This window comes from Trachemys scripta, chromosome 9 (genome assembly GCF_013100865.1).
Source record: "Trachemys scripta elegans isolate TJP31775 chromosome 9, CAS_Tse_1.0, whole genome shotgun sequence".
NCBI lineage: Eukaryota > Metazoa > Chordata > Testudines > Emydidae > Trachemys > Trachemys scripta.
Window position 1 is genome coordinate 102,784,418 of NC_048306.1, and position 21,865 is coordinate 102,806,282.

General features: G+C 41.0%; 1 protein-coding gene across 2 annotated transcripts in view; it reads right to left on the bottom strand.

Annotated features, from left to right (window-relative positions):
- ATP13A3 (ATPase 13A3) overlaps positions 1 to 21,865 on the bottom strand; it is a 70,827-nt gene that overhangs the window by 6,124 nt on the left and 42,838 nt on the right. The window contains exons 17-32 of one of the 2 annotated variants that reach the window (XM_034780651.1): positions 20,924 to 20,941; positions 20,655 to 20,808; positions 20,442 to 20,562; positions 15,500 to 15,624; positions 13,390 to 13,568; positions 11,932 to 12,054; positions 11,764 to 11,843; positions 10,813 to 10,855; positions 10,597 to 10,706; positions 9,306 to 9,402; positions 8,160 to 8,232; positions 6,477 to 6,654; positions 4,974 to 5,161; positions 3,667 to 3,755; positions 3,071 to 3,151; positions 120 to 209 (exon numbers count right to left, since the gene is read on the bottom strand). In XM_034780651.1, the coding sequence (XP_034636542.1) occupies positions 120 to 209; positions 3,071 to 3,151; positions 3,667 to 3,755; positions 4,974 to 5,161; positions 6,477 to 6,654; positions 8,160 to 8,232; positions 9,306 to 9,402; positions 10,597 to 10,706; positions 10,813 to 10,855; positions 11,764 to 11,843; positions 11,932 to 12,054; positions 13,390 to 13,568; positions 15,500 to 15,624; positions 20,442 to 20,562; positions 20,655 to 20,808; positions 20,924 to 20,941 (1,749 nt within the window). The remainder of the gene's footprint in view (positions 1 to 119; positions 210 to 3,070; positions 3,152 to 3,666; positions 3,756 to 4,973; positions 5,162 to 6,476; positions 6,655 to 8,159; positions 8,233 to 9,305; positions 9,403 to 10,596; positions 10,707 to 10,812; positions 10,856 to 11,763; positions 11,844 to 11,931; positions 12,055 to 13,389; positions 13,569 to 15,499; positions 15,625 to 20,441; positions 20,563 to 20,654; positions 20,809 to 20,923; positions 20,942 to 21,865) is intronic. The other variant, XM_034780652.1, reaches the window with a different exon arrangement.

Below are 21,865 nucleotides of genomic sequence, written 5' to 3' on the forward strand. Positions count from 1 at the left end.
ACAGGTTTATACAGGCAGAAAACAAACACACACCCATAAACCACTACACAATGCATGGTACAAAACTAAATTAATCTGCATACAGTTGAATGATTGACAGCAAAATAGTGGTCTCCAACCTGAGGTGGCTGGGGTATGGTGAGGCGATATTCTCCTTGTTTGTCTCGACTGAACACAACCTTCCAAAGGATCATGTCAAGGAGGATATTCTGTGAGACATTGCAGTGAGTGGGAAGAATTAAAAAGACTAATGATCATTTGTTGTTAGTGTGCACATAAAAATAAAATCTGAAACGGTGATGTAGGCATAATTAACTCAGTGCAGAACTAAACTCAGCTTTCATTTGACAAAATTTATTTTTATTAGTATTTAAGAGAGAAACCATCTTCAGTATTTAAGTGCTTCCATGAGGGTTTTAAAAGCACAAATATATGCTTTACATTAATTGCAATAATTATGACAACTGCATTTACACAAATAGGAATTTTTTTTTTAAACAACAAGTTTTGACACTACTATTTTAAGAATCTCCAGTAAGCACTGCAAGTTCTAAGGAAGCTTTAAATTAAGATTCTTTTCTCAAATCATGTTCTGCATTCTGATTAGTCTGACATTTTGGGTATTTATTTAGCAGTGCTGATCACAGACCAAAGTTAGTTATTAGAAACTGGTCAGGGTTTCGGGGGGCATAGGTGCGGATGGTGTGCTCAGAGGCGGAGGGACTTGGTGAGTGGTGTGTCTAGTCTGTCTGTTCTCTAGGAAGGTTGCGTGGCTGGGCTGTGGACCCCTGTCCAGGCTAGGTGAGATGGGTCTGTGTGTGGCTGCAATCCTGTGGTCTTTGAACAGCCCCAGGGTTTGAAGTGTCCGAGAGGTTCACCCCGCCCGGTTAAAGGGGGACAGAGCTGAGCAGTGAAGATTAGAATATAGTCAGTTGCCAGGTGAACTCCTGAGGTAGGCAAATAAGAGTGGCAAGTTGGTGAGTTTTGGAGGGAGTCTGGCTCCTTCTGTTGGAGGTATAGCTCTACTCCAGGTAGCAAATATGGACAACAAGGGAACAACTGTGTCCTGCCTCAGACATGCTACGTTTACTTTTCTGTCAGAAGACCAAATAGATCTCTGGTGCATGAATGCAAGCTGGGGGCCATACTATAGGAGAAAATATGTGGTCTGGAAGCACAAGTTTCAACACTTCTTTGACAACCACATTTGGAAATCATTACCACAGACACGACAAGGGGAGGAGTCTGTGAAAGGAGAACTGGAGAGAACAGAAACCAAAGAAATGGGCTGATGATTCATGACAAAGAGCAGAGAGAAAACCAGGAGGCACTCAACCCAGCTAAAAGTACTCATTCAGTATCAGGTACTCAGTGAAGCAACTGTAGAGGAACCTGTTTCCAGAGGAACAGAACAGAAAGCTAAAAGGGACATGCCTCATGGGCATCCTTGCGTTATGAAGCAAGCAGCTACGAAGACAGGTTTTTCACCTGTCTCAAGAAGACAAACAATCCTCATCAGTGACTCCATATGAAGAGTGGACACTGAATTTAGCAAAGGACACAAGGAGAGCAGGATGGTGTGCTGTCACCCTAGGGCAAAAATATGAAATGAAATGCAAGAGGGATGGGGTTATTAAATCTTCTGGCAAGTCTCCACTGGTGGGGATACACATTGGTTCCAATACTATGGCATCCCACAGATTACAGAAAACTTCAGGGACCTTGGAAGGGAGCTGAAGAGGAGGAACGTCCAAGTTATCTTCTTGGAGAGCCTTCCAGTCCCAAAAGCAAGAGAAGGCATAAAATATTGGACGTGAACCATAGACAGTGCAACTGGTGTGAGGCTGAAGGCTTGGATTTGTGGAGGACTAGGCCATATTCCAATGACAGACGGGGCTATATGAATGGGACCAGCATGCATCTCACGGGCAGCTAATCATCTCTCTTAGACACTAGCTGGAGCCAATGAGGGGGAGAGGGTATTAAACCAACAAAACAAGGGGCAGGTGCTAAGGGGGCAAATGCGGTATTAACTCAAACTCGGTGTGTCATGAACAAATTGAACAGATGTGAAAATGTGAAGAGCAACTCTAAAAGAATTTAGGGGTCTTAGTGGACAAACAGCTGAACATGAGCTCCCAATGTGATACTGTGGAAGAACGGGCTAATGTGATCCTTGGATGTATAAACAAGGGAGCAATAAGTAGGAGCAAGGAGGTGATTTTACCTCTGTATACAGCATTGATGAGACCAATACTGGAATATGGCATACATTTCTGTGGCCACATTTTTAAAACGATGTTGAAAAATTGATGATGATGCAGAAAAGAGCCACAAAGATGATTCAAGAAAATGCTTTACGATGAGATATTTAAAGAGCACAATCTGTTTAGCTAATCAAAAAAAGAGAGGTGACAATTAGTGTGTAAGCACCTTCAGGGGGGAAATACCAGGTATGAAAGGACTTTACTCTAGTAGTGAATGGCAAGACGAGAGCCAATGGCTGGAAATGGAACCCAGACGAGCACAAAGTAGAAGTTAGACACAGGACAATTAACCATTGAAACAATTTATCAAGGGAAGTGGTGGATTCTCCATCTCTTGAGCTCTTCAAATCGAGATTGAAGCTGTTCTGGAAGGTATGTTTGAGTCAAACCCAATTTACTGGGCTCAATACAAGGATAACTGGGTGAAATTTAATGTGATATACAGGAGGTAAGACTAGAGGATCTAATGGTCCCTTATGCTGTTAAGGATCATAAGTGTGACTCAGTTTATCACATAAGGATAGTGACACACACTAAAAAAATCAATGTCAGAAGTCTGTGTTCAACATAGTTCACTGCTGCTGTACATTACATTGAATTCAATAACAATGCTTAACTCAATTATTCCTTATTATATTAATTATCTGTATTATGAAACTTTAAACTTTGTGGCCTTAACCTTGCCTGAAAATACATTAGAAGTACAAACGGAACTGTACTCCATCAGCATTTTATATAGGATGTACTTGTAGCCCAGGAAAAGGCTACATGGAAAAGACCACTTGTTAATCTGAGCTACTTACCTCCACCAAGAGGGATACAATTGCATTGATGATGATGATGATGAGAATTGTTATACGCCACTCATATGGTACACAAACTAGCTGCAAGACAAAGTTGTCACAGGTGACCAATGTCCACTGTATGCATTGAACAATTACACACAATAAAATGTGTACATATGAAATAAAGCAAATTTGAAACAAGCTTGGTTGTAAACCTCAAATTTAACTCCTATTTTATTGCTTAAACACAACTCTTTGTGATAGGGCAAATAATGCTTATCTGCAGAGTGCATTTGGTAGTCTCACCTCTCATTCTACAGTATCTTGCTGAGAAATTGTTAAGGGTTTTAAACACATGCTTCTTCTGCATTAGTTAGATCTAAAGGGATTTTTTTTAAAATAAAAATTAAAAAATGGTGAGACTAAATTTATATTTGGCTCTCATTTGACTCTATAGGTATATGCCAGATTTTCATTAGGCTTGTCTTCTGGTAGAATTTGAACTCTAGCTTTCAAAGGGTCAATCTAGTCAATGGGAACTTTAGTCTGGAAGAGAGGCCAGCCAACTTATTTTATGAGGTATGAAGTGTATATACCTGCTTGTTGAATCTTACCTCAAGAACCCTGTCAATGGATTCAACTGGATACAACATGATGAATAATGTGAAGATATAAATTACTATCACAGATATAACAAACAGAACTGTAAAAAGAAAAAGAGAAATACAACATTAAACATAGTCATGCTTCGCTTCTGCGTATATATCTATTACAATAACCCCTGAATAACCGTTCACAAAATGTATTTTGCATTGGTAGACCATATACAAGTACATATTACATGAAACAGTCTTGGATTTCTCACCTGTAAAATTATACTGCAATGATTTTATTGTATATGCAAAAAAGCCACCATAAACATCTGGTTAATTCTCATTACCTTATGAAAACAATGCAGCTTATGTGACACTTAACTTACAAGAAGTTTTCCCCTTTCACAACAACAGAATATACATCTCAAACCACATTGCAATGGTGGATATAATCCTCATTTCACTTTAGTGCGCATGCACATACGTGTATGTGTGTGTGTATATTTTTTTTTCCTCCATTAACCTTCTAAAACAATATATACCATACATATAATTTTAGATAAATACAAAATGACTAAATTACAGGAGTTCAAATCAACCACTGCCCTAGCAACAAAAAGTTACAGGTTTTAGATTACACTTTTTTGCACTCCCAAGAAAAGACCATTTTTAAAAAGTAAGTTTTGAGGCCCATAATGAGACCAGAATCTTTCAGAATTCTGAAAAACATTAAAGCAACTGAATCTAAATCTAAAAAATCTGCACGTGAGATTTCTAAATACACAAAACTATCTTAAGGATATTAGCAAGCAGATTTAGTGTATGCAGCAAGCACACAGTCCCCACAGATTTAAGAAGTGAAAAATGTTATTATTCCATGTCTTAAACAAAACAGCAATGGAATGCAGAAGTATTCTGCTACCAAAATCATTGAGTCAATAGAGAAACCTCATTCAATACAGTGGTAATGACTGTATTTAGGTTGTTTTCCCAGAGAGAGCATACCATTTAAATTTCATGCATTTTACTTTAGAAAAAAAAAGTTAAAATTTGTAGAATGTGAGAATTTCTGCATTAACCTTCCCAAATTCCCAGAGGAAATCTTGAATATTCTACAATACTGCCCCATCTATTTTCACCTGAGAAACTATCCCCTCCCTCTTCTCTTGGGGGAACCCCACATTCTTGCAGCAGCAAATCTGTTACTGCAAAAGCAGCACAACATGTGCCTAAGCAAATGTGCTAAGTGAACAAAATATGCCTATTGTCATTTGGAATTCTTACTTAGAGAAATACAGAGGAATTGTATATAATGAGAAGAGACTTACCATTTCTGTAGCAAGGCTGCCTAAAGGGCTTCCCTTTAGAAAAGACAATTGCCACTATGAGGTACTGAAAGCTGGAGATAAAAAACACCGTTGTGTTTTCATAGTTTTTGATATTGTGCTCATCATGAAGAGTCTCATTCTCATGTTGGGAGGAACTGGTGTTTGTGGCTGCTGCTAAGTTACATGCACTGCAACACAGAAGAACATTCAACACGGAGTCAAAGTAGAGGATTACAGGAAGTTTTAGCCCTGTCTTTATTGTGAAAATAATTCCAGTATAAATTGCTGCAGAGGTTATGGTGGGTATATTTTAGACATTTTACTACAGTTAATGAAGTAATTCAGAAAGGCCTTTGTGTTGGGTGGTGCCTGAGGTCATGCACTGGAGTTTCTTTTGTGCCCAGTGAGTTCTGAATTCTTTTGGGTTTCCATTGTGTCAGTTAGTGATACGAATTGTATAGGACTTATTGTTCTACTGCCTGTAGAGGCTGCAGTAAGTGAATTTTACAAACTGAAAAACAAACAAAGCGAGACGGGTATAAATAATGGCCTGTAGCCCAGTTTGCTGCTGCTTCATAACAGGATGACATAATTTCATTATACGGAGCAGAAATAGGCATAGAAACCATGACGTTTGGATCTGAAAATTGCTCTGAAGTTCAGGGCTCTTCAGATTCAAGGCTCCAGTGCAGGCCCACTTCTACCAATATTAACAGCTGGAAGTAATTGCTAAGACTCGATCTTAGTACACAAGACTGTCATACAAACATTATTACTTTCCCGTCCTTTCCACCCTCCACACAGTGACGTAAACATTGACAGTCCATCTCTGATGCTCTCTTGTGGTCCTTGCAGCCGTTCCTTATGAGGAGGTCACAGAACTCCCCCAGTACATTATTTTCAACCCTTAGAATACGATACCGTAGTGTTGTACACCGTGGTACTGCAGCTCAGTGAAACTTCTTCTGTACTTCCCCTCCTCTAGCATCCCAATCCCATAACACGGGTTTCACTAATCCTCCTAACCCGCACAAAATGAAGCCCATTACGCCGCTGGTCCTGATCTAACTTCCTGAGCATGAGACAATTATTCCTCTTCCCCCAAGAGGGCAAATCATCTCTCACTCTCTGCTCACCTTGCAGTATCCCCAGCCCTTTGCCAATTCTTCCACACACCATATCCTGATCATCTGACATGACCTCACTTTTCCCTACTGGTCCCCACATGAGTCTGACAGGCAGCAGGAAAGAGGGAGACCTCCAGTTCTGTGACAGAGGCTGGCAGGGCAAGCTGAGACCCACTCAAGGCAAGAATCCCAGTGTAGTTTGACCCAAGAAATCAGACGCCTTTTCTCCTTCCATGGCAAGGAAATCTGCACATTAGCCAGTTGCCATGTGAAATGCACCTTGGAATTTCCTAGATACCAAAGGGCATTCAATTATTTATAAACCATTCCCCCAATCAGTGTTACCATATTCTGTATTTACCCGGGTACAACTTACTCTGACTGGGTGGTCCAGGGCTCATACCAGGGTTGCTGTTTGACCCAAATAAATCCTATGGTTTGAAAACCAAGGCAGGTGATAATCTGAGACAGAACTGAGCAGAGAAGTTGACCTGAGATGAGACCTGAAGGTGGCCTTTGTGCAACAAGCTCCTTCCAAGCAGGATTTAAACTCACTGTATTGGGAGAAAGAAAATCAAGGATAGTTTATAATCTGCACGTTTCCAAGTACTATTTTGTTTAACTTTTATGGAGTTAGGCTATGTCTACGCTAGGAGCTCTGGGTAGGGTGACCAGACGTCCCGATAAAATCGGGACTGTCCCGATATTTAGGTGTTTGTCCTGCGTCCTGACCGATGTTAGGTCGGAACGCAATTTGTCCCGATATTTTGCGATATGCATTGTCCCAAGTTGCTTTGGTGGTTCTGAGTCATAGTAATGTGCATCAGTTTGCACAAGGCAGCATCTCGATAGGCTGCTGCCACAGAGATGGTGAAAACCAGCCTCCCATTGGCTAACCCAGCAGAGCCAGAGTAACAGCAGAGGTAGACCGACCTTCCCATCTTCATGGCACCTGTAAGAATCAGCAGCAATTACAGGTTCCCTGTCTGTGTCGTCAGACAGTATACCTCAATTTCCAGAGCAATAATTCTTCTGTTAATATGCCCTGAGCTAATTATTATCTGCTTGCTTTTCAAGTGTGGATAAATACATATGCCTACAGCACAAGTGAGAATGTAATCTCTTGTGCATAAAAAAAAAAAAATCCATCTGTGAAAATGTAAACAACAAAGTGTAATCGCACCATGATCTTTTGGATTAAAAGAGTCTTAACTCTTTACATAATGCCTACTCACTTCTGGCCAAATTTCAGCCTCACTGCACTGCCAAGAGCTGATACATGACATCATGGCTGCTAATCAACTCTGTGTGGTGACACAACGTCACATACCTGAGCTCGCGCCGATTGAGTGCAATACTTTAGCATTAGATTTTCTAATTCGTACACTGTTTTGGGGATATTCCCACAGTTTTGTTCACCCTTTTCTCCTACATTCCCTTAAGGAGAGACAGACATAAGTAGCATCTCTCTCTTGGGATAGAAAGAGAAGGAGAGAAGGAGGTTCCTGTGCTCTTGCCTGCCGGCGTGTGTCAGGTGGGGGAGGTGGAAGGTCAATCCCTTCTCCTACCTATCCCCAGTGCACAGAGACCGAGAGAACATCTACCGAAAAAAGGACAAGGGCCACAAGAGACCCGTGGCTGCAACAAGGACAACCAAGAATATACTTACTCTCATGGCAGACATAACTAAAAATGTACATTTAGACCATTTACATGACCAATGGGATTGAAAACACGAAATAATAGGATTTTTACCTTCAGATTTTTTTAAATAACCCCATCTCCCTCCCATACTATAGCTACATGCAGAACTGTAGAAGAAAGATGCAGGGGGACACCTGTCAGAAACTTGTGTAATTTATCATATAGTTTACTCATACTTTTGAGATAGTACCTTTACAGATATCAAACCAAAAGTCATATTGATGTTAGTAGGAATATTTAACAAGATGCTAAAAAGCATGTGCTTCAGACACACATTTGCTCTTTTTTCATAGTTAAACAAACAGCTGATTGCTAATACAACAAAACATCAGAAGTAATTCAGCATAATACTCACTGGTAAAGACAACAACCAAAATGATTGCCAGATCGATGAAAAGAAACTGGAAATCTCCTAAATTACTCAGGATCTATACAGAAAACACAAGTGCGATATTACTCCTTTCTTCACATTAAGAAACATTTTACAGCTTTTTAAAAATATTCATTTGCATGAATAGTTGCACAGAAACTTTATAAACAATGGGTCGATCCAGTAATGGGCTGAGCGTCCAAAGTCTGTGGGAGTCAGGAGTACGGTGCCCCTTGCAGGATCAAAACCTGTGGTAGCAATGTTGTGTATGATACTAAAGCATGCAGAGTCAAATCAATTTCTAGGTAGTTTTTCAGTGTACGTTGTTCTTTGGCCAAATTAGTAGATAACAATGCTGCCTACACCCAGCAAACAAAGGCGATCTTAAACCCTGAAGTTCCCCAAGGGTTCTACATAAGAAAATCCCATTCATTTAATCACACATTATATGGCTCAAAAACTGCCACTCCAAAACTCCCTTACTACTAAATAGTATTCTGAATTAAAGATACAAAGGTGAATTAACCAACAACAGTTAAAGTGGAGGGAATTTCCACTGAGGGCCTTTACATTAAGTAATTTCTGCCAAAATACACCCAACTCAGTATCTTCCAGTTGCTCTATCTCAAGCGGTATGCCATTACTGACGTGTAATTTTGTTTACAGTACTCTTCCTTTGGTAGTTGTTGATACTACGGCATGGTAACCAATGGAAAAACAGGTCTTCATTCTACACGTTCTGTTAGGTTTTAGTATTTTATTGCTCTCTCTAGGTACATACCTCCATCACAGCAGTTCTGAGAGCTGTTATAACCTGATTTTGGTTTTTTTGCCTTTAACAGAAAATATTACTACAATATTCCTTATACTAACTACTGAGAAGGACATGAAATATTGTGAATACCGTGGTAATGTTAGCTAGTCCTCAAAGGCAAAGTTTTAATATTTCTAGATGACAATTATATATATTATCTAGAGAACGAAGGCATGATGAATCTTATCATAATCACCAAGCTCCCAAAGAAATTGACATGCAACATTAATATGCAACAGCCAGAGGTTAAATTGCTTATCTTAAACCCTTTGAATTATATTTAATAATGTTTGAGTGCTATATTGTCAAATACTCACAGAATATAGTAGGGTAACGCTGAAATACTGGATAATGCTGTACAAAGCCATAAACTTAAATACGCAAAAGGAAGTTATTAAAGCAGCACGGCCTTCCCTGTAAAAACAAATACATCCATATAACTAAAGCCATTTAAGCCAACAATTATAGCCTGGTTAAAAAAAAGACAGCTAGCACTGAACAGAATAGCCAACGCGGTGAGATATTTTCTGCTAAAGATCAAAAGATCAAAGACATGTAAAGAAACTGAAAAGAAAAAAAAGGTGGGGGAAGGGGGGTGAGAATATATTTGCTAGCTGATCACAATTATGAACATGCCATCTACAGAGAATCACCAAATTTCTGCTTGATGCTGTTTAATTTAAAAAAGGTTTACTGGAAAACCAATACATAAATTAAAATGCACCTCTCTTCTATGGTGGCACATTTTCACTCAACTGATATGCTGTGTGTGCATTCAGAATCAGATCTGCTGACTTCAGGGACACAAATTACTTTTGAGCACTTATTACATCAGGAAAGTTGTTAACCAAGTTCCAGTTGCTGGGACAAAAATCAGTTCTCAGCAACTCCATTTGAAACGTCAATGGGTTTCCCCCAAAGTTATCGCTAAGGGCAGAAGTTCCTGAATAATTTTTATTGCTGGTGATTATGCACAAGCAGGAAAGAACATTGCTTGCTTCTCAGATCCCAGGTTAAGTTTGCAGGGACTGACAACACCTATAAAGAGACCTCTTTATAAATGTAAACAGAGTAAATCTGGTCCAGAAATCATTGAGATAAACATGAAATCACAAGTGCCTCCTTTACTGTCACTCTTCAGAGCAGAACAGCACTTCAGGGCATGAACAGAATCTGTGGCATGAACGATGGCTTTTTCAGTCCTGAATGGTCTCACTCCAAGAGCACAGATATTAGAATTGTTGTTAAAGCTGCCTGTAAACTCCAAAAAATTACTCCTGATTTCTAATGGCAGCAAATCAATTAATTCTTAGGAAATTTAATATACCTTCAGACTACTTCAGATGGCTAAAGGCTCACTCACAACTTTAAGGAAGAAATTAATTTTACATGGACTACAATTGGGATAAAAACATATGGGATCATGCTGTGAAAATACAATACATTACTCACAGGTGCCTTTACTAAAAGCAAAAAATATGAAGGGTTATGTCGGATCCTGCTTTGATTTCATATTGCTGGCATGTAGGATATTGCCTTGCACGCAGTGCTAGATCAACCACTTCTACTTATGGGAAACAGCTTGTTGAAAATTCTGCAGTGCGTTACCTGATAAGGTTTGGCACACAGGAAATACTAGGAGTCCTGGAGGTGAATGGTGATGCCACAGAAGCCTCAAGTTCAGACAGTGATATACCACCATGGGCCTTCTTCAGTGCCTGCCGGTTATCAGGAGGAGAGTTAGAGATTGTTTAATCATCTTTTAGCTTTAAAATTCACAATAATGTGACAATAGCTCCTTAAACAAAATAGAAGTGTACTTACACCACAGTCATTTGCACCATCTCCACACATGCCAACATAGTAACTATAAAAACCAGACAAGTTTCAGCATTCTACTTCATTCCATAACTATAATACTTATTCCAATTATACTGAACACTTTTATACAACCTGATGCTTTCCAAGTGCTGTACAGACATTAACGAATCCTCAGGATAGCAGGTTATTACTATGTAGTAGATAAACTGAGGCAGAAAAGTTAAGTGACTTGCCCCAGGTCAAGAAGCAAGCTAAGGTCAATGCCATAGCCAGGATTAGAACTCAGAACTTTGTGACCACCTTTCCCATACTTAATCTACTACACCATGCTGCCTCTATAGCCTGGGAAAGGTGCATCTTGCAATATTTTGTTACATATTTTTCAACAAATTATTTCTAAGGCATCAGATGGAAACTATCACTAACACTTGAAAAACCTACATCTGAAAAAAAAAAAAAACAACAGCTGAAAAAAGTAAACCGGCCATTAGACTAATCCCCATTTAAAAAAAAAAAGTAAGAGCCAATTTGACAGGACATGAATGACTGAATAAACAGAATTCATCCCACAAATATTTACTTGTTTAATAAGCAGAAATTAACTGAGGATATTAATTGTTCACACTAAGCCAAGTTACAAGATTTTTGATTATGCCTCAAACACATTGGTCAATTTTAGTCTAAATTGATGCTGTACCAAATTAAATTCTTCAGTTGCAACCTCCTGAAAAAGCAGCTATTTAAAAAAGCTGTGTTTCACAGTCCTCCAATAAATGATACTATTTTTTAAACAACTCTATTAACTGTCCGATTTGCCAACTGAGATGTTATAGTCTAGCCTTTTTACCAGGCTAAATGTAAATAGCTCAAACAGTAAAATGCTCTGTTTTCCCCCAAGGACATTTTTCTAACACACTAAACACCCAACATTTTCAGAAACAAATAAATACTCACTCCACATTTTGTAACGCTTCCACTAGCTGGGTTTTCTGATCAGGTGCCATGCGGGCAAATACAGTGCCATGCAACACCAGCTGAAAGACAACAGATTTCTTACCAACATTAGTCACGTGCAAAATCTGCACATCATCCAAAAGGCCAAACACCAATTAGGTTACTAACCTTGGGCACAAGGTCCTGAAAATGCTCCAGTATCACTGCAAAGGACTTTCCATTCATTGCAAAATGGTATTTAGTCAGCTGGAGGTCTTCTAGACTTTCATGGACCAATTTAATTGGAATATCCTGTATCAAAACAAGGAACTTTGGTTATTTTAGTCATAATATACTTACCCATATTCTTCATATTTTAAGGCACTATATAAAGGACCAACAGAAGCAGTAGCTTTGGAAATATTGCTTTAATAAAGGTTGCTGAGAATTTTAATTTGAGCTGCAGGAAGCCTTGTAAGATTAAATTACACTTATTTAATAGCAAAAATTCGACAGTTTATTACATAGTTAATTATAAATAAATATTTTAGAACAAGCCCTTTAATAAAAACAGATTTCTGATGTCTGAAAGCGTCACCAGCAGCTGCAGCATCAATCTACCGGTTACTTTTTAAATGTGTGTTTAGAGTAACATTCGCTATCGTACTGCTGGTTGGTGTTTTAACCCTGAACGCCGTAAGCAGAACTAGCGCATGCAGAGTCCTGGGGCACAAATGACATTGAGTCACAGGTCTCACAGGCGAGGATGCTGCTGCGTCTGGTGTCAGTCTCTGCAACGGGGCAGGTTTTGCTGCTTTGGGACAGTGGTTGTTTAAGACCCTACCCTGCAGCACTGATGAGAAATGTTTGGTTTTTTAACTGACTCAAATGGGAATAAGATCAAGCCGTTAAACGGAGGCAATTTAACACTGTATAATATATCCTGGGATGGTATCTTTATGCAGGCCAGTGTTCAGTAAAGCTGTTTGTCCTTGAGACAGGTTTCATTATATTTACTTTTTCCCCTGAAGAGGACAAAACCCAGCACCAAGTAGATCTCAAGAGCAGAGTTCGTTTCAGTGTAGTTTCATTATTTTAATGTATGCACTGTGTTTTGAAGAGGAGAACAACAATATAAATATCACTATTATTACCATCCATCTCTTAGCTGTACTTAACGCTAAGGGCCTTAAAATTATGCAGGGTAGGATCCTGTCGAGAAAGATAGAGCTGGGTAGGATTTTGGTGTGTTGGCCAATGGACAGCTTCTGCAATAGAGAGACACACCCTGTTGGCCAGCTGAGTGCATCTGACCCAGATTTCCTCAAATGGCCTCAAGCAATTTTTCCAGACTGAAAATGAATCAACTCTGAGCTTTAGTTGTTAATTAAACCAAGCAGAGTTCAGTGAAAGATGAAATCACAGGAATTTCTTTCTCGAAACACTTTGCGGTTCTAAACCAGCCCCATATTATGAATGGCAGGATTGTGCTGTACTTCTGGGATTGCATTTCATTGGTAAGTTAAGTAGTGCATTTATTATGACTTGTACAACTATGTACTAGAATAATTTAAGGAAACTAAATAAGTGAACCTGGCAGTGAATCTCATGCTAACACTTGTCGAGATAAAGTAATGCGGAAATTACCTGTGAGTTAATGGCTGGTGATGAATTAGTGCATTTTGTGAGGGTATCTGCATAATGCCAGTTTATCCTGGCAACTCGCCCATCCTTTGGAGGTAGCGCTTCAGCAATAATGACCTTATCCTGAGGTAGAATCATTCCACAGTCTCTAGCCACAGAGATAGCAGTTAACATGTTATCACCTGTTAAGCAAGTAAAGTAAAAAAAGGGTTTCATTAAACAAATGGCAATATAGATGAACATCGGGAAAGGAACATACTTGAGTGAAACCTGCTTTAAAATGGCAGCAGCAGATCTGTCTGACTGGCATCAATGACTTCCTTACAACAATTAAAATCCACAGATAGCCATGATATTGTACCTCCTGGTATTTAGTCTTGTTTAGTCTGCAGAGGAGAAGAGTAAGGGGGGATTTGATAGCAGCCTTCAACTACCTGAAAGGGGGTTCCAGAGAGGACAGAGCTCGGCTGTTCTCAGTGGTGGCAGATGACAGAACAAGGAGCAATGGTCTCAAGTTGCAGTGTGGGAGGTCTAGGTTGGATATTAGGAAACACTATTTCACTAGGAGGGTGGTGAAGCACTGGAATGGGTTACCTAGGGAGGTGGTGGAATCTCCATCCTTAGAGGTTTTTAAGGTCAGGCTTGACAAAGCCCTGGCTGGGATGATTTAGTTGGGGTTGGTCCTGCTTTGTGCAGGGGGTTGGATCAAATGACCTCCTGAGGTCTCTTCCAACCCTAATCTTCTATGATTATTAAATACCTCCTATCATCAATTTCATTGTATTGGGAGGGATAGGGGGAGACAGAGATACAGTCCTGAAAGTCTTGTGCATGTTTCAGAGGGGACACAGTTTGTTTTGGGGTACTTAGGAAGTATGCATCCTTTTAAAAATATGGCCCAAAGTGACTTATGCAAGGTCATATGAAAAGCAAGCCATATAGCAGGCAATAAAGTCCCAGTCCTGACTCTTTGTCCCTTCATTTATACAGCACCTTTCATTCCAGGACAATATATCATTGTGTTTGCACATATCCGCCTACTTGTGTCTCTGTGCCCTGACTAATCTGCCAAACATTTTAAATTACATGATATTTCTAGCTTTCCTTGCGTAGCAGTTGCAGTATCATTCTAGTCTGCGCAAACCTCACAAAACTAAACCTGGGTGACCCACTTTGCTATTTCACAGCCAAATCTTTTTACTTTTCTCTTCCAGGATAGTAATGTAAGTTGGTACGGTATCATGTGTATCTGTCATTTCTGCAAGATGTCCACTACCATTTTCATAGGTAGCAGAAGTCCCATGTCTACTCCATAGTTACCAAGATGTAAAAGCTATAAACAGAAATATTCCTGGAGAAAGAACGAACGAGGCAGACGGACGCACCACTTTTAACTCTACTGAAATACGGCGGAGCAGGAAAGCTTATTCAGAAGGACCATAGGTCAGATCAATTAATTCAATCAAAATAACTATCAATCAATCACAGGAACAAGCACAGAATCACCACAGCATCGTTCACAGTTCACTCTTGGATATTATTATAGTAAGGTAGAATTTTGGTACATCTATACAACAATTTAACCCCTCCCCCCCCAAATGAATGCATAATTTTTAACAAATAGCACAAATCATATTAATGTGAATTTCCATTGCATCTTCCTTCCAAACATCTCAAAAGTGCTTTATACATATGACTGAACTAAGCCTCATACACCCCTCCTTTTACTGATGGGGAAACTGAGGCACCGATCGGTTAAACAACTTGCCCCAGGCCACACAGGGAGTATACAGCAGAGTAAGGAACAGAATCTAGAACTTCTGGCTCTTAGCCTTGTTGGTTGTCCCAAGATCATACTTCCTCTCTTCAGATACCAAAAGCAGAAATGTTATTGTCCCTTTCTCTTCTTGTTTCTGTACAATATCAAACTTTTTCTATGTAAGAGATTGAACTTGGACCAGAGAAACTACATACAACTCAGCTTTACTCTCTGAACGTTAAATATAACAACCCACATAGAACATAGAACACATAGATGGGGAAAAAAGCATTAAATCCATTCAAAACAATACATTTATTTGTTCCCAAAATGTTGGATTAACTGTATTCTAACCTGTGACCATGACAGTGCGAATGTTGGCTTTATGCAAGTCTTCAAGTACAGCAGGGGTTTCTTGCTTTAGTTTGTTTTGCATTATAATTAACCCCATAAAATCCATGTTGCTTTCAATGGCATCTCTGTAACAACAGGGGATAAACATTTTCAGAAATTGATGTAGGGTGGATTGCTTTTTTTTTTTTTTTAACAATGTGACTATGCTTTTATGGCAAAGGAGAGAGAAAGATTTTATTTTTAATTGTGAAAAATAATAAAAAGATTCAGCTTCATAAGCAATTTGAGAAATAATTTCTGTTAATTTTTAATTAGTTTATTTATTTAAGGGGGAAAAAATGTAATCACAAAAGTGGAAAAGAAGTCACTCGTTTTGTGCAGTAACTGCATTTCTTTGAGATGCGTGTCCCTGTGGGTGCTCGTGCACCTCTGGAGTCCTTGATCCGAGATTTTCTGTCCATTCAGCCTGCGCATGTGCCCTATAGAATCTCGTGCCACACACAAGGGCATATAGGGCTGCGCATTTTTTTACATTTAGCTGGAGACCCAAATCTAGGAAGAGAGAGAGGGCTGTCTGGGGAAGTTAGTACCTTTTTTTTTTTTTTTTTTTTTAGATCAACCCTTGAGTAGCCAGTCATCGAGATATGGGAAAACTCATATTACTTCTTGCCAAAGGTAAGCAGTGACTCCTGCTAGACCCTTTGAGAACATCCTTGGGGCCGAACAGAGACCAAAAGGAAGTACTCAATATTGAAAATGATCCTGGCCCATAGTGTTTCCTCTGTGCGGGATGTATTTCTGTATGGAAATGGGTGTCCAAAAAACAATTCTCCTGCTTCTAGAGAAGGGATTATAACTGCCAGAGTCACCATCCTGAACTTTTGAGACTTTACAAATTTGTTCAGTCATCTCAGTTCTAAGATTGGTCTCAACTCTTTGTCCTTCTCTGGCATGAGAAAATACTTTGAGTAAAACCCTTTCCCCATCGTGAGGGGATGGGACCAGTTCTGTCGCTCCTAAATGATGGAGCGAGTATACCTCTTGACTCTGTATAGTCTTGTGAGCGGGGTCCCCGAAGAGGGAGGGGGAAGAAGAGTGGAAGGGAGCGAGGGACATGAAGCAGACGATGTAGCCCAGTGGTCCCCAAGGCGGTGCCTGTGGGCACCAAAGCTCCCGCTGGGGCATCCACGTGCACCCGCCTACTGACGAGGAGCGCAGTCACCAGACAAGCAGCCGCCGAAATGCCGCCAAGGAAGCAACAATGTCAAGAAGTGTCGCCGCCAAAATGCCGCTGCTTCTCAGCAGCATTTCGGCGGCTAATCATCAGGCGCCCGCCACATTGAAGGTTGGGGACCACTGATGTAGCCTGATGTTATAACCTCCATGACTCACTTGTCTGTTTTAATATGCTGCCAGGCCTGTTGGAGATGGGAAAGGCGGTGTCCAAAAGTGATGGCAAAAGTTTGCAGCTTGCAAACTAGAGGTGAGGGAGGAGTCAATCCTCAACCAACTCAAATTGTTGTTTCAATGATAACTGGGTACTCACTGAAGGGGTTGGGATGCTCTTTGCCTCTGGAATTTGTCTCTTTCTAAAGGGTTCAGTGATTCTGTGAAATCCAGAGAGCTAGGCTCGGCACAGTCTCTGTGCAGTCTGAGACCTGCTAAATCTCCTCTTGTTCCTAGGAGCATATATATCAAGAGACATCAATGTGGCCCTGTAGTCCTTCCATGTGTGCAGAGACTTGTCCACAGTTCCCAAGAAGAGCTTCTGACTATCAAACTGCAGGTCCTCAACAGTTTTCTGAAGCTTTCTTGGGGACCCTGACAGCTGGAGCCACAATGCCCGTTGCATGACAACTGCTTTGGAGATGGTTCTGATGGCAGAGTCTGGGGCATGTAAGGATACTTGGAGAGAGGTTCCAGCTAATAACTGACCCTCCTTAATGATGGCCTGGAAGTGCTCTCTATGCTCCTGTGGAAGATGATCAATAAAGACTTCAAAACTGACTCATAGTTTGAAATCTGAAATTGGAAGGTCACGGATGAATTGGCCTTTTGGCCAAAAAGGTCTAATCTCTTCTGGTCTTTATCATAAAGAGTAGACCTGGAGTAATACTGGTTACCCTGCTCATTTATGACATCCACCACCAGGGAATTAGATGGGGGATGGGAAAACAAAAACTCTGAGTCCCTGGGGGGGAGAGGGGGGAGAGACATAATATTTCTTATCTGCTTGTTTACCAGTTGGTGGGATGGTGGCAGGAGTTTGCCACACAGTCTTTACTGGATCCAGAAGCATTTCATTAATGGGTAGCGCAATCCAGGTGGGTGTTGCCAACTGTAGAATGTCCAGGAGTTTGTGCTGTGAGTCTTTACCCTCCTCGAGAGGTAACTGGAGGGCATCAGCCACCTTCTTCAGAAGGTCCTGGAACTGGTGAAAATTGTTGGCCATCGATGGTGATGGAGGCATGACTGGACTGTCCGGAGATGAAGACGAAATAGGAGTTTGAGGGGTAGCCTTTGTCTGTCCTGGCCTCTTGTTTTCAAAGGTCTCCTCATGTTGGGGGTTTGGTGGTGGAGACTGTGTAACTCATCTCCCAGTGCAATGGACTCAGATGTCTGGCAAATTGCTACTTATGCACTGCCCAAGGATCCCAGCATGCCCACTGGGGGGCCCAGATAACAGAGGGATGGTACCCAGGACTGATCCCACCATCCCTGATGTGGGGAAGAATTCTTGTTGAAGTATGGGTTCCTGTAACGATGTGGAGGGAACCCCGCACTGAGAGGGGGAGACTGACTGAATGTCTCCTTCATCCTCCTCAATGTCCTCCAATGGGGGCTCCCCCAACAGAAAATGGCAGAGAATCCTGTGGTACCCGGAAGCAATGGCAATCCAGACACCAGGGTCTCAGTACCGAGAGTTGTTCGGTACACAGAAGCCATGGGGACACCAGCTTGCCTAACACTGACACATCCTGGGAGTAGCAGACTTCCTCCTGTGCAAAATGGGTGGAGATTGATGCAGCAGTTGAGGTGGATGGTACTGTTGATCTGGAGCACGTAGGAGCCAGGGCCAAAAGTGTCTGGCACTGTGATTTTGCTGGTACTGAGGGAGCCGAGTGTGAAGGCACCATTAATAAGTCTGATGTAGACGGTGCTGTTCTAGAGGAGTATATGCCCTGGGCCTTGCTGTCCTTCCACACAGTACCCCGGGGCCTGCTAGTGCCCTGCTTCTCCGAAGTGTTCTGGCATCTCCCGGCCCCGCTGGTACCGGAAGAGTCATTCATCTCCACGGTACTGAATCAAGAGGTCGAAGATTGACACTGCAGACTCAGCAGGGGACTGAGGCCTTTTGGGAGCCACCTTCTTGTGGTGGGAGACCTGGGACAAGGTTGAAGGGGCCCTGGGTCTGTCCGGAAACAGATGTATGCAGGGATCTGCTGACCATACTCAGAAGCAGGTTGAAGAGAGCATTCCATCATTGGAAGGTTCAATTTGGTCTCCCACTTCTTCTGTGCTCATGGATTTGAGAGCCAGGCAAAAGTTACCCTTCTGGAACTCTCCCAAGCAACGGACACACTTAGAGTGGCCGTCACTGACTGGGACAGCCTCCCAACGAGAGAGGCAGTGTTTGAAACCTGGCAAGGGAGGCATGCCAGCCAGACCAAATGAGTTCCCCCCCAAAAAGGGGGGGAAAGGGAGAGGAAAATACCCACAACTCTCACTACAATCTAATTAATTCTATACTAACAGCAACTAACACTAACTAAACACTAAACTAACTACACATCAACATCAAAACACCCTGAGGCATGCCAATAGTGGACACACTAGAGCCCGTCTCAGGCAGAGGCAGTAGAGAAGAAATGGAGGGCAATTCACCCACATAGCCCTATATACTTGCAGTGCGCAGCACATGGCTGTATAGACCACATGTGGGCCAAACGTACACTGCTCATGGAAAAACTCCGATCAAAGACTCCAAAGGCACACGAACACCCGAAGTGTAGCACCCACAGGGACATTACTCGAAGAAGCAGCAGCAGCTTTTTAAAAAATATCAATGTCTAGAAAGTATTTCTCAGGGAAGAACCTAAACTAAATTTTGGCTTTACAAAGAGAGCATCTAATGGAATACTTTGAAAGTCATTAGAATTATAGCCAATTTTGTGTCTTTGTTTCAAAGTCACAACTTTAATTACTTTCCCAGGCAGCTTACATGGAAAGGTGCAGGTAATAAATGAGGATGATCACAAAGCTCTGGAGGTTTCTAAATAGACACATGATCTACAATACTTTCAGTGTTTTCTTCTGTCACTTTTGTGACAGAACAACATGGAAGTATGCAAGACACTGGCTTCTTTTGTGAATGTTCAGTTGCTTCTGTTGATTCTTCCACATCTGAAACATGGAGTCTGATTCTCTACTCTGGTACACCAGCTCTGAGCTGCTGTAACTCCCTTACTCAAACAGGGTGCAGACCTTGTGCAACAGTGTGTAGAATCAGGTTCACAATCCTCATTATGTCTTCCATGTTTGGTTGTTGTCAGGAACACCACACCCAGTCTTTAATGGACGCGTTACCTTCTGCTACATAAATATACTTATATTTACGAAGAAAGTGGGGACTGTCATGTTAATCTGTATCAGATACCGCAACACAACAGTTATGGTACACTGTAGGGTCAGGGCTGTTCCACAGCACGCACTTTATCACCAGAAGACACTTGTTTGCCTTAGGCTTCTCTGCCTAATGTCCAGAATCCCAACATCACTGCACAGTACTGCAGGTGAGAGCTAGAAAGGAGATGTAATTTAGGTAAAAACAAAATAAGCAGCCTTCAGGAGATTCAAGTAATACCAAGAATGTAAATAGTGCATGTTTTAGTATGAATTGTCTTAAATATGTTAGTTCTCAATTAAAAGTAGCCCCTCTTACCTGTTAATATTCTGGACTTTGTGCCATGAAAGTTTTGATTCCAATTTTCTGTGAGCAAGAGCGATAACTCTGAAGCCCTGCTTAGTGTAGTCTTCCAAAATGGTTTCAAAATCAACAGGAACTTAAAAAAAAAAAAAAAAGCCAATTACAGAATTATTAAAACCTCCCATATCACATCTGAACTCTATGAGAAAAGTCAGGTTATTCCTTTACCTGTTTCTTGTTTACACAAACTGGCAATCACCTCTGGGGCACCTTTCATGAACGCATCCATTCTCTTCTCCCCTAGCACTCTTGCTACTACACACATGCGTTGCAAAGCAGAAGAAAACGGAAACTGACGCACAATTCCAATCTCATAACTGGCCTGTATAATTGATCAGAGACAACAAAGAGGGAGAGTTGCTGAGCATATCCATCCCCTTTATTTTTATTTTTTTTAAAGCCATTTTCTTAGGAAAAGGGAAAATATTCACACTTACCGAGAGCTCAAATAGTTCCTAAAAAAGACAAAAAAAAAAACAACTTTGTTTCCAACAATCTATTACCACGCTTCATTTCAAAGCTATATTTCCAGTGCTAGTATCAGATATGTATCAGATCAGTAATACATCTGAATAATATGATATGGCAGTTGACTCCCCAAGATAGATTTTCAATTTAAATGGCACTGTATTGTAATTAGGCTGAACAAGTTTGATATTAATGTCTTGCATTTATATAGTGCCTTTTACCCCAAATGATCCCAAAGCACTTCACAAACGTGGTGTAATAGTGAAAGCACGAGCCTGGCATCAATAGATAAGAATTTTATTCCCAGCTTTGCCACAGAGGTGCTGTGTGTCCCTGTGCCTACCTCACAGAGGGTGGTGAGGTGTAACTCAGAGTTTGAAAAGCATTTTGGGTGTGTCTATGCACCAAAGGAAACCTGTGGCTGGCCCATGCCAGCCAACTCCGGCTCGCAGGGCGCGGACTGCAGGGCTGTTTCATTGTTGTACAGACTTCCAGGTTCAGGCTGGAGTTTGGGTTCTGGGACCCTCCCCGTAGACTCTTAGAGACTCATGGATTGAAGGTGCTAGAGAATTGCTAAGTATTATTCCTTATTGCTATAAATTCAGAGCTGTTATACGAATTAAAATGCAGAACCCTGTTGTGAAACATGGTACGAGTTTAACAATGCACTCCCAACTCCACTCAACACCTAAGGACAGGAAGTAAGACGAGAATATTGCAGCTACTACATGGGGAGCATACAGAGGCAAACTAGTTACCAGGTAAGGAGACCTAATTGTTTCAAAAAGCATCATCTTATCTTTAAAATGACCAGAAGTGACCAGAAAATCATCATACTGATGCATTAATTTGGTGTCGAGGAGTAGTGCCATCTATCCAATCACCAACTCCTGCAATACCTGAGTGCTCCC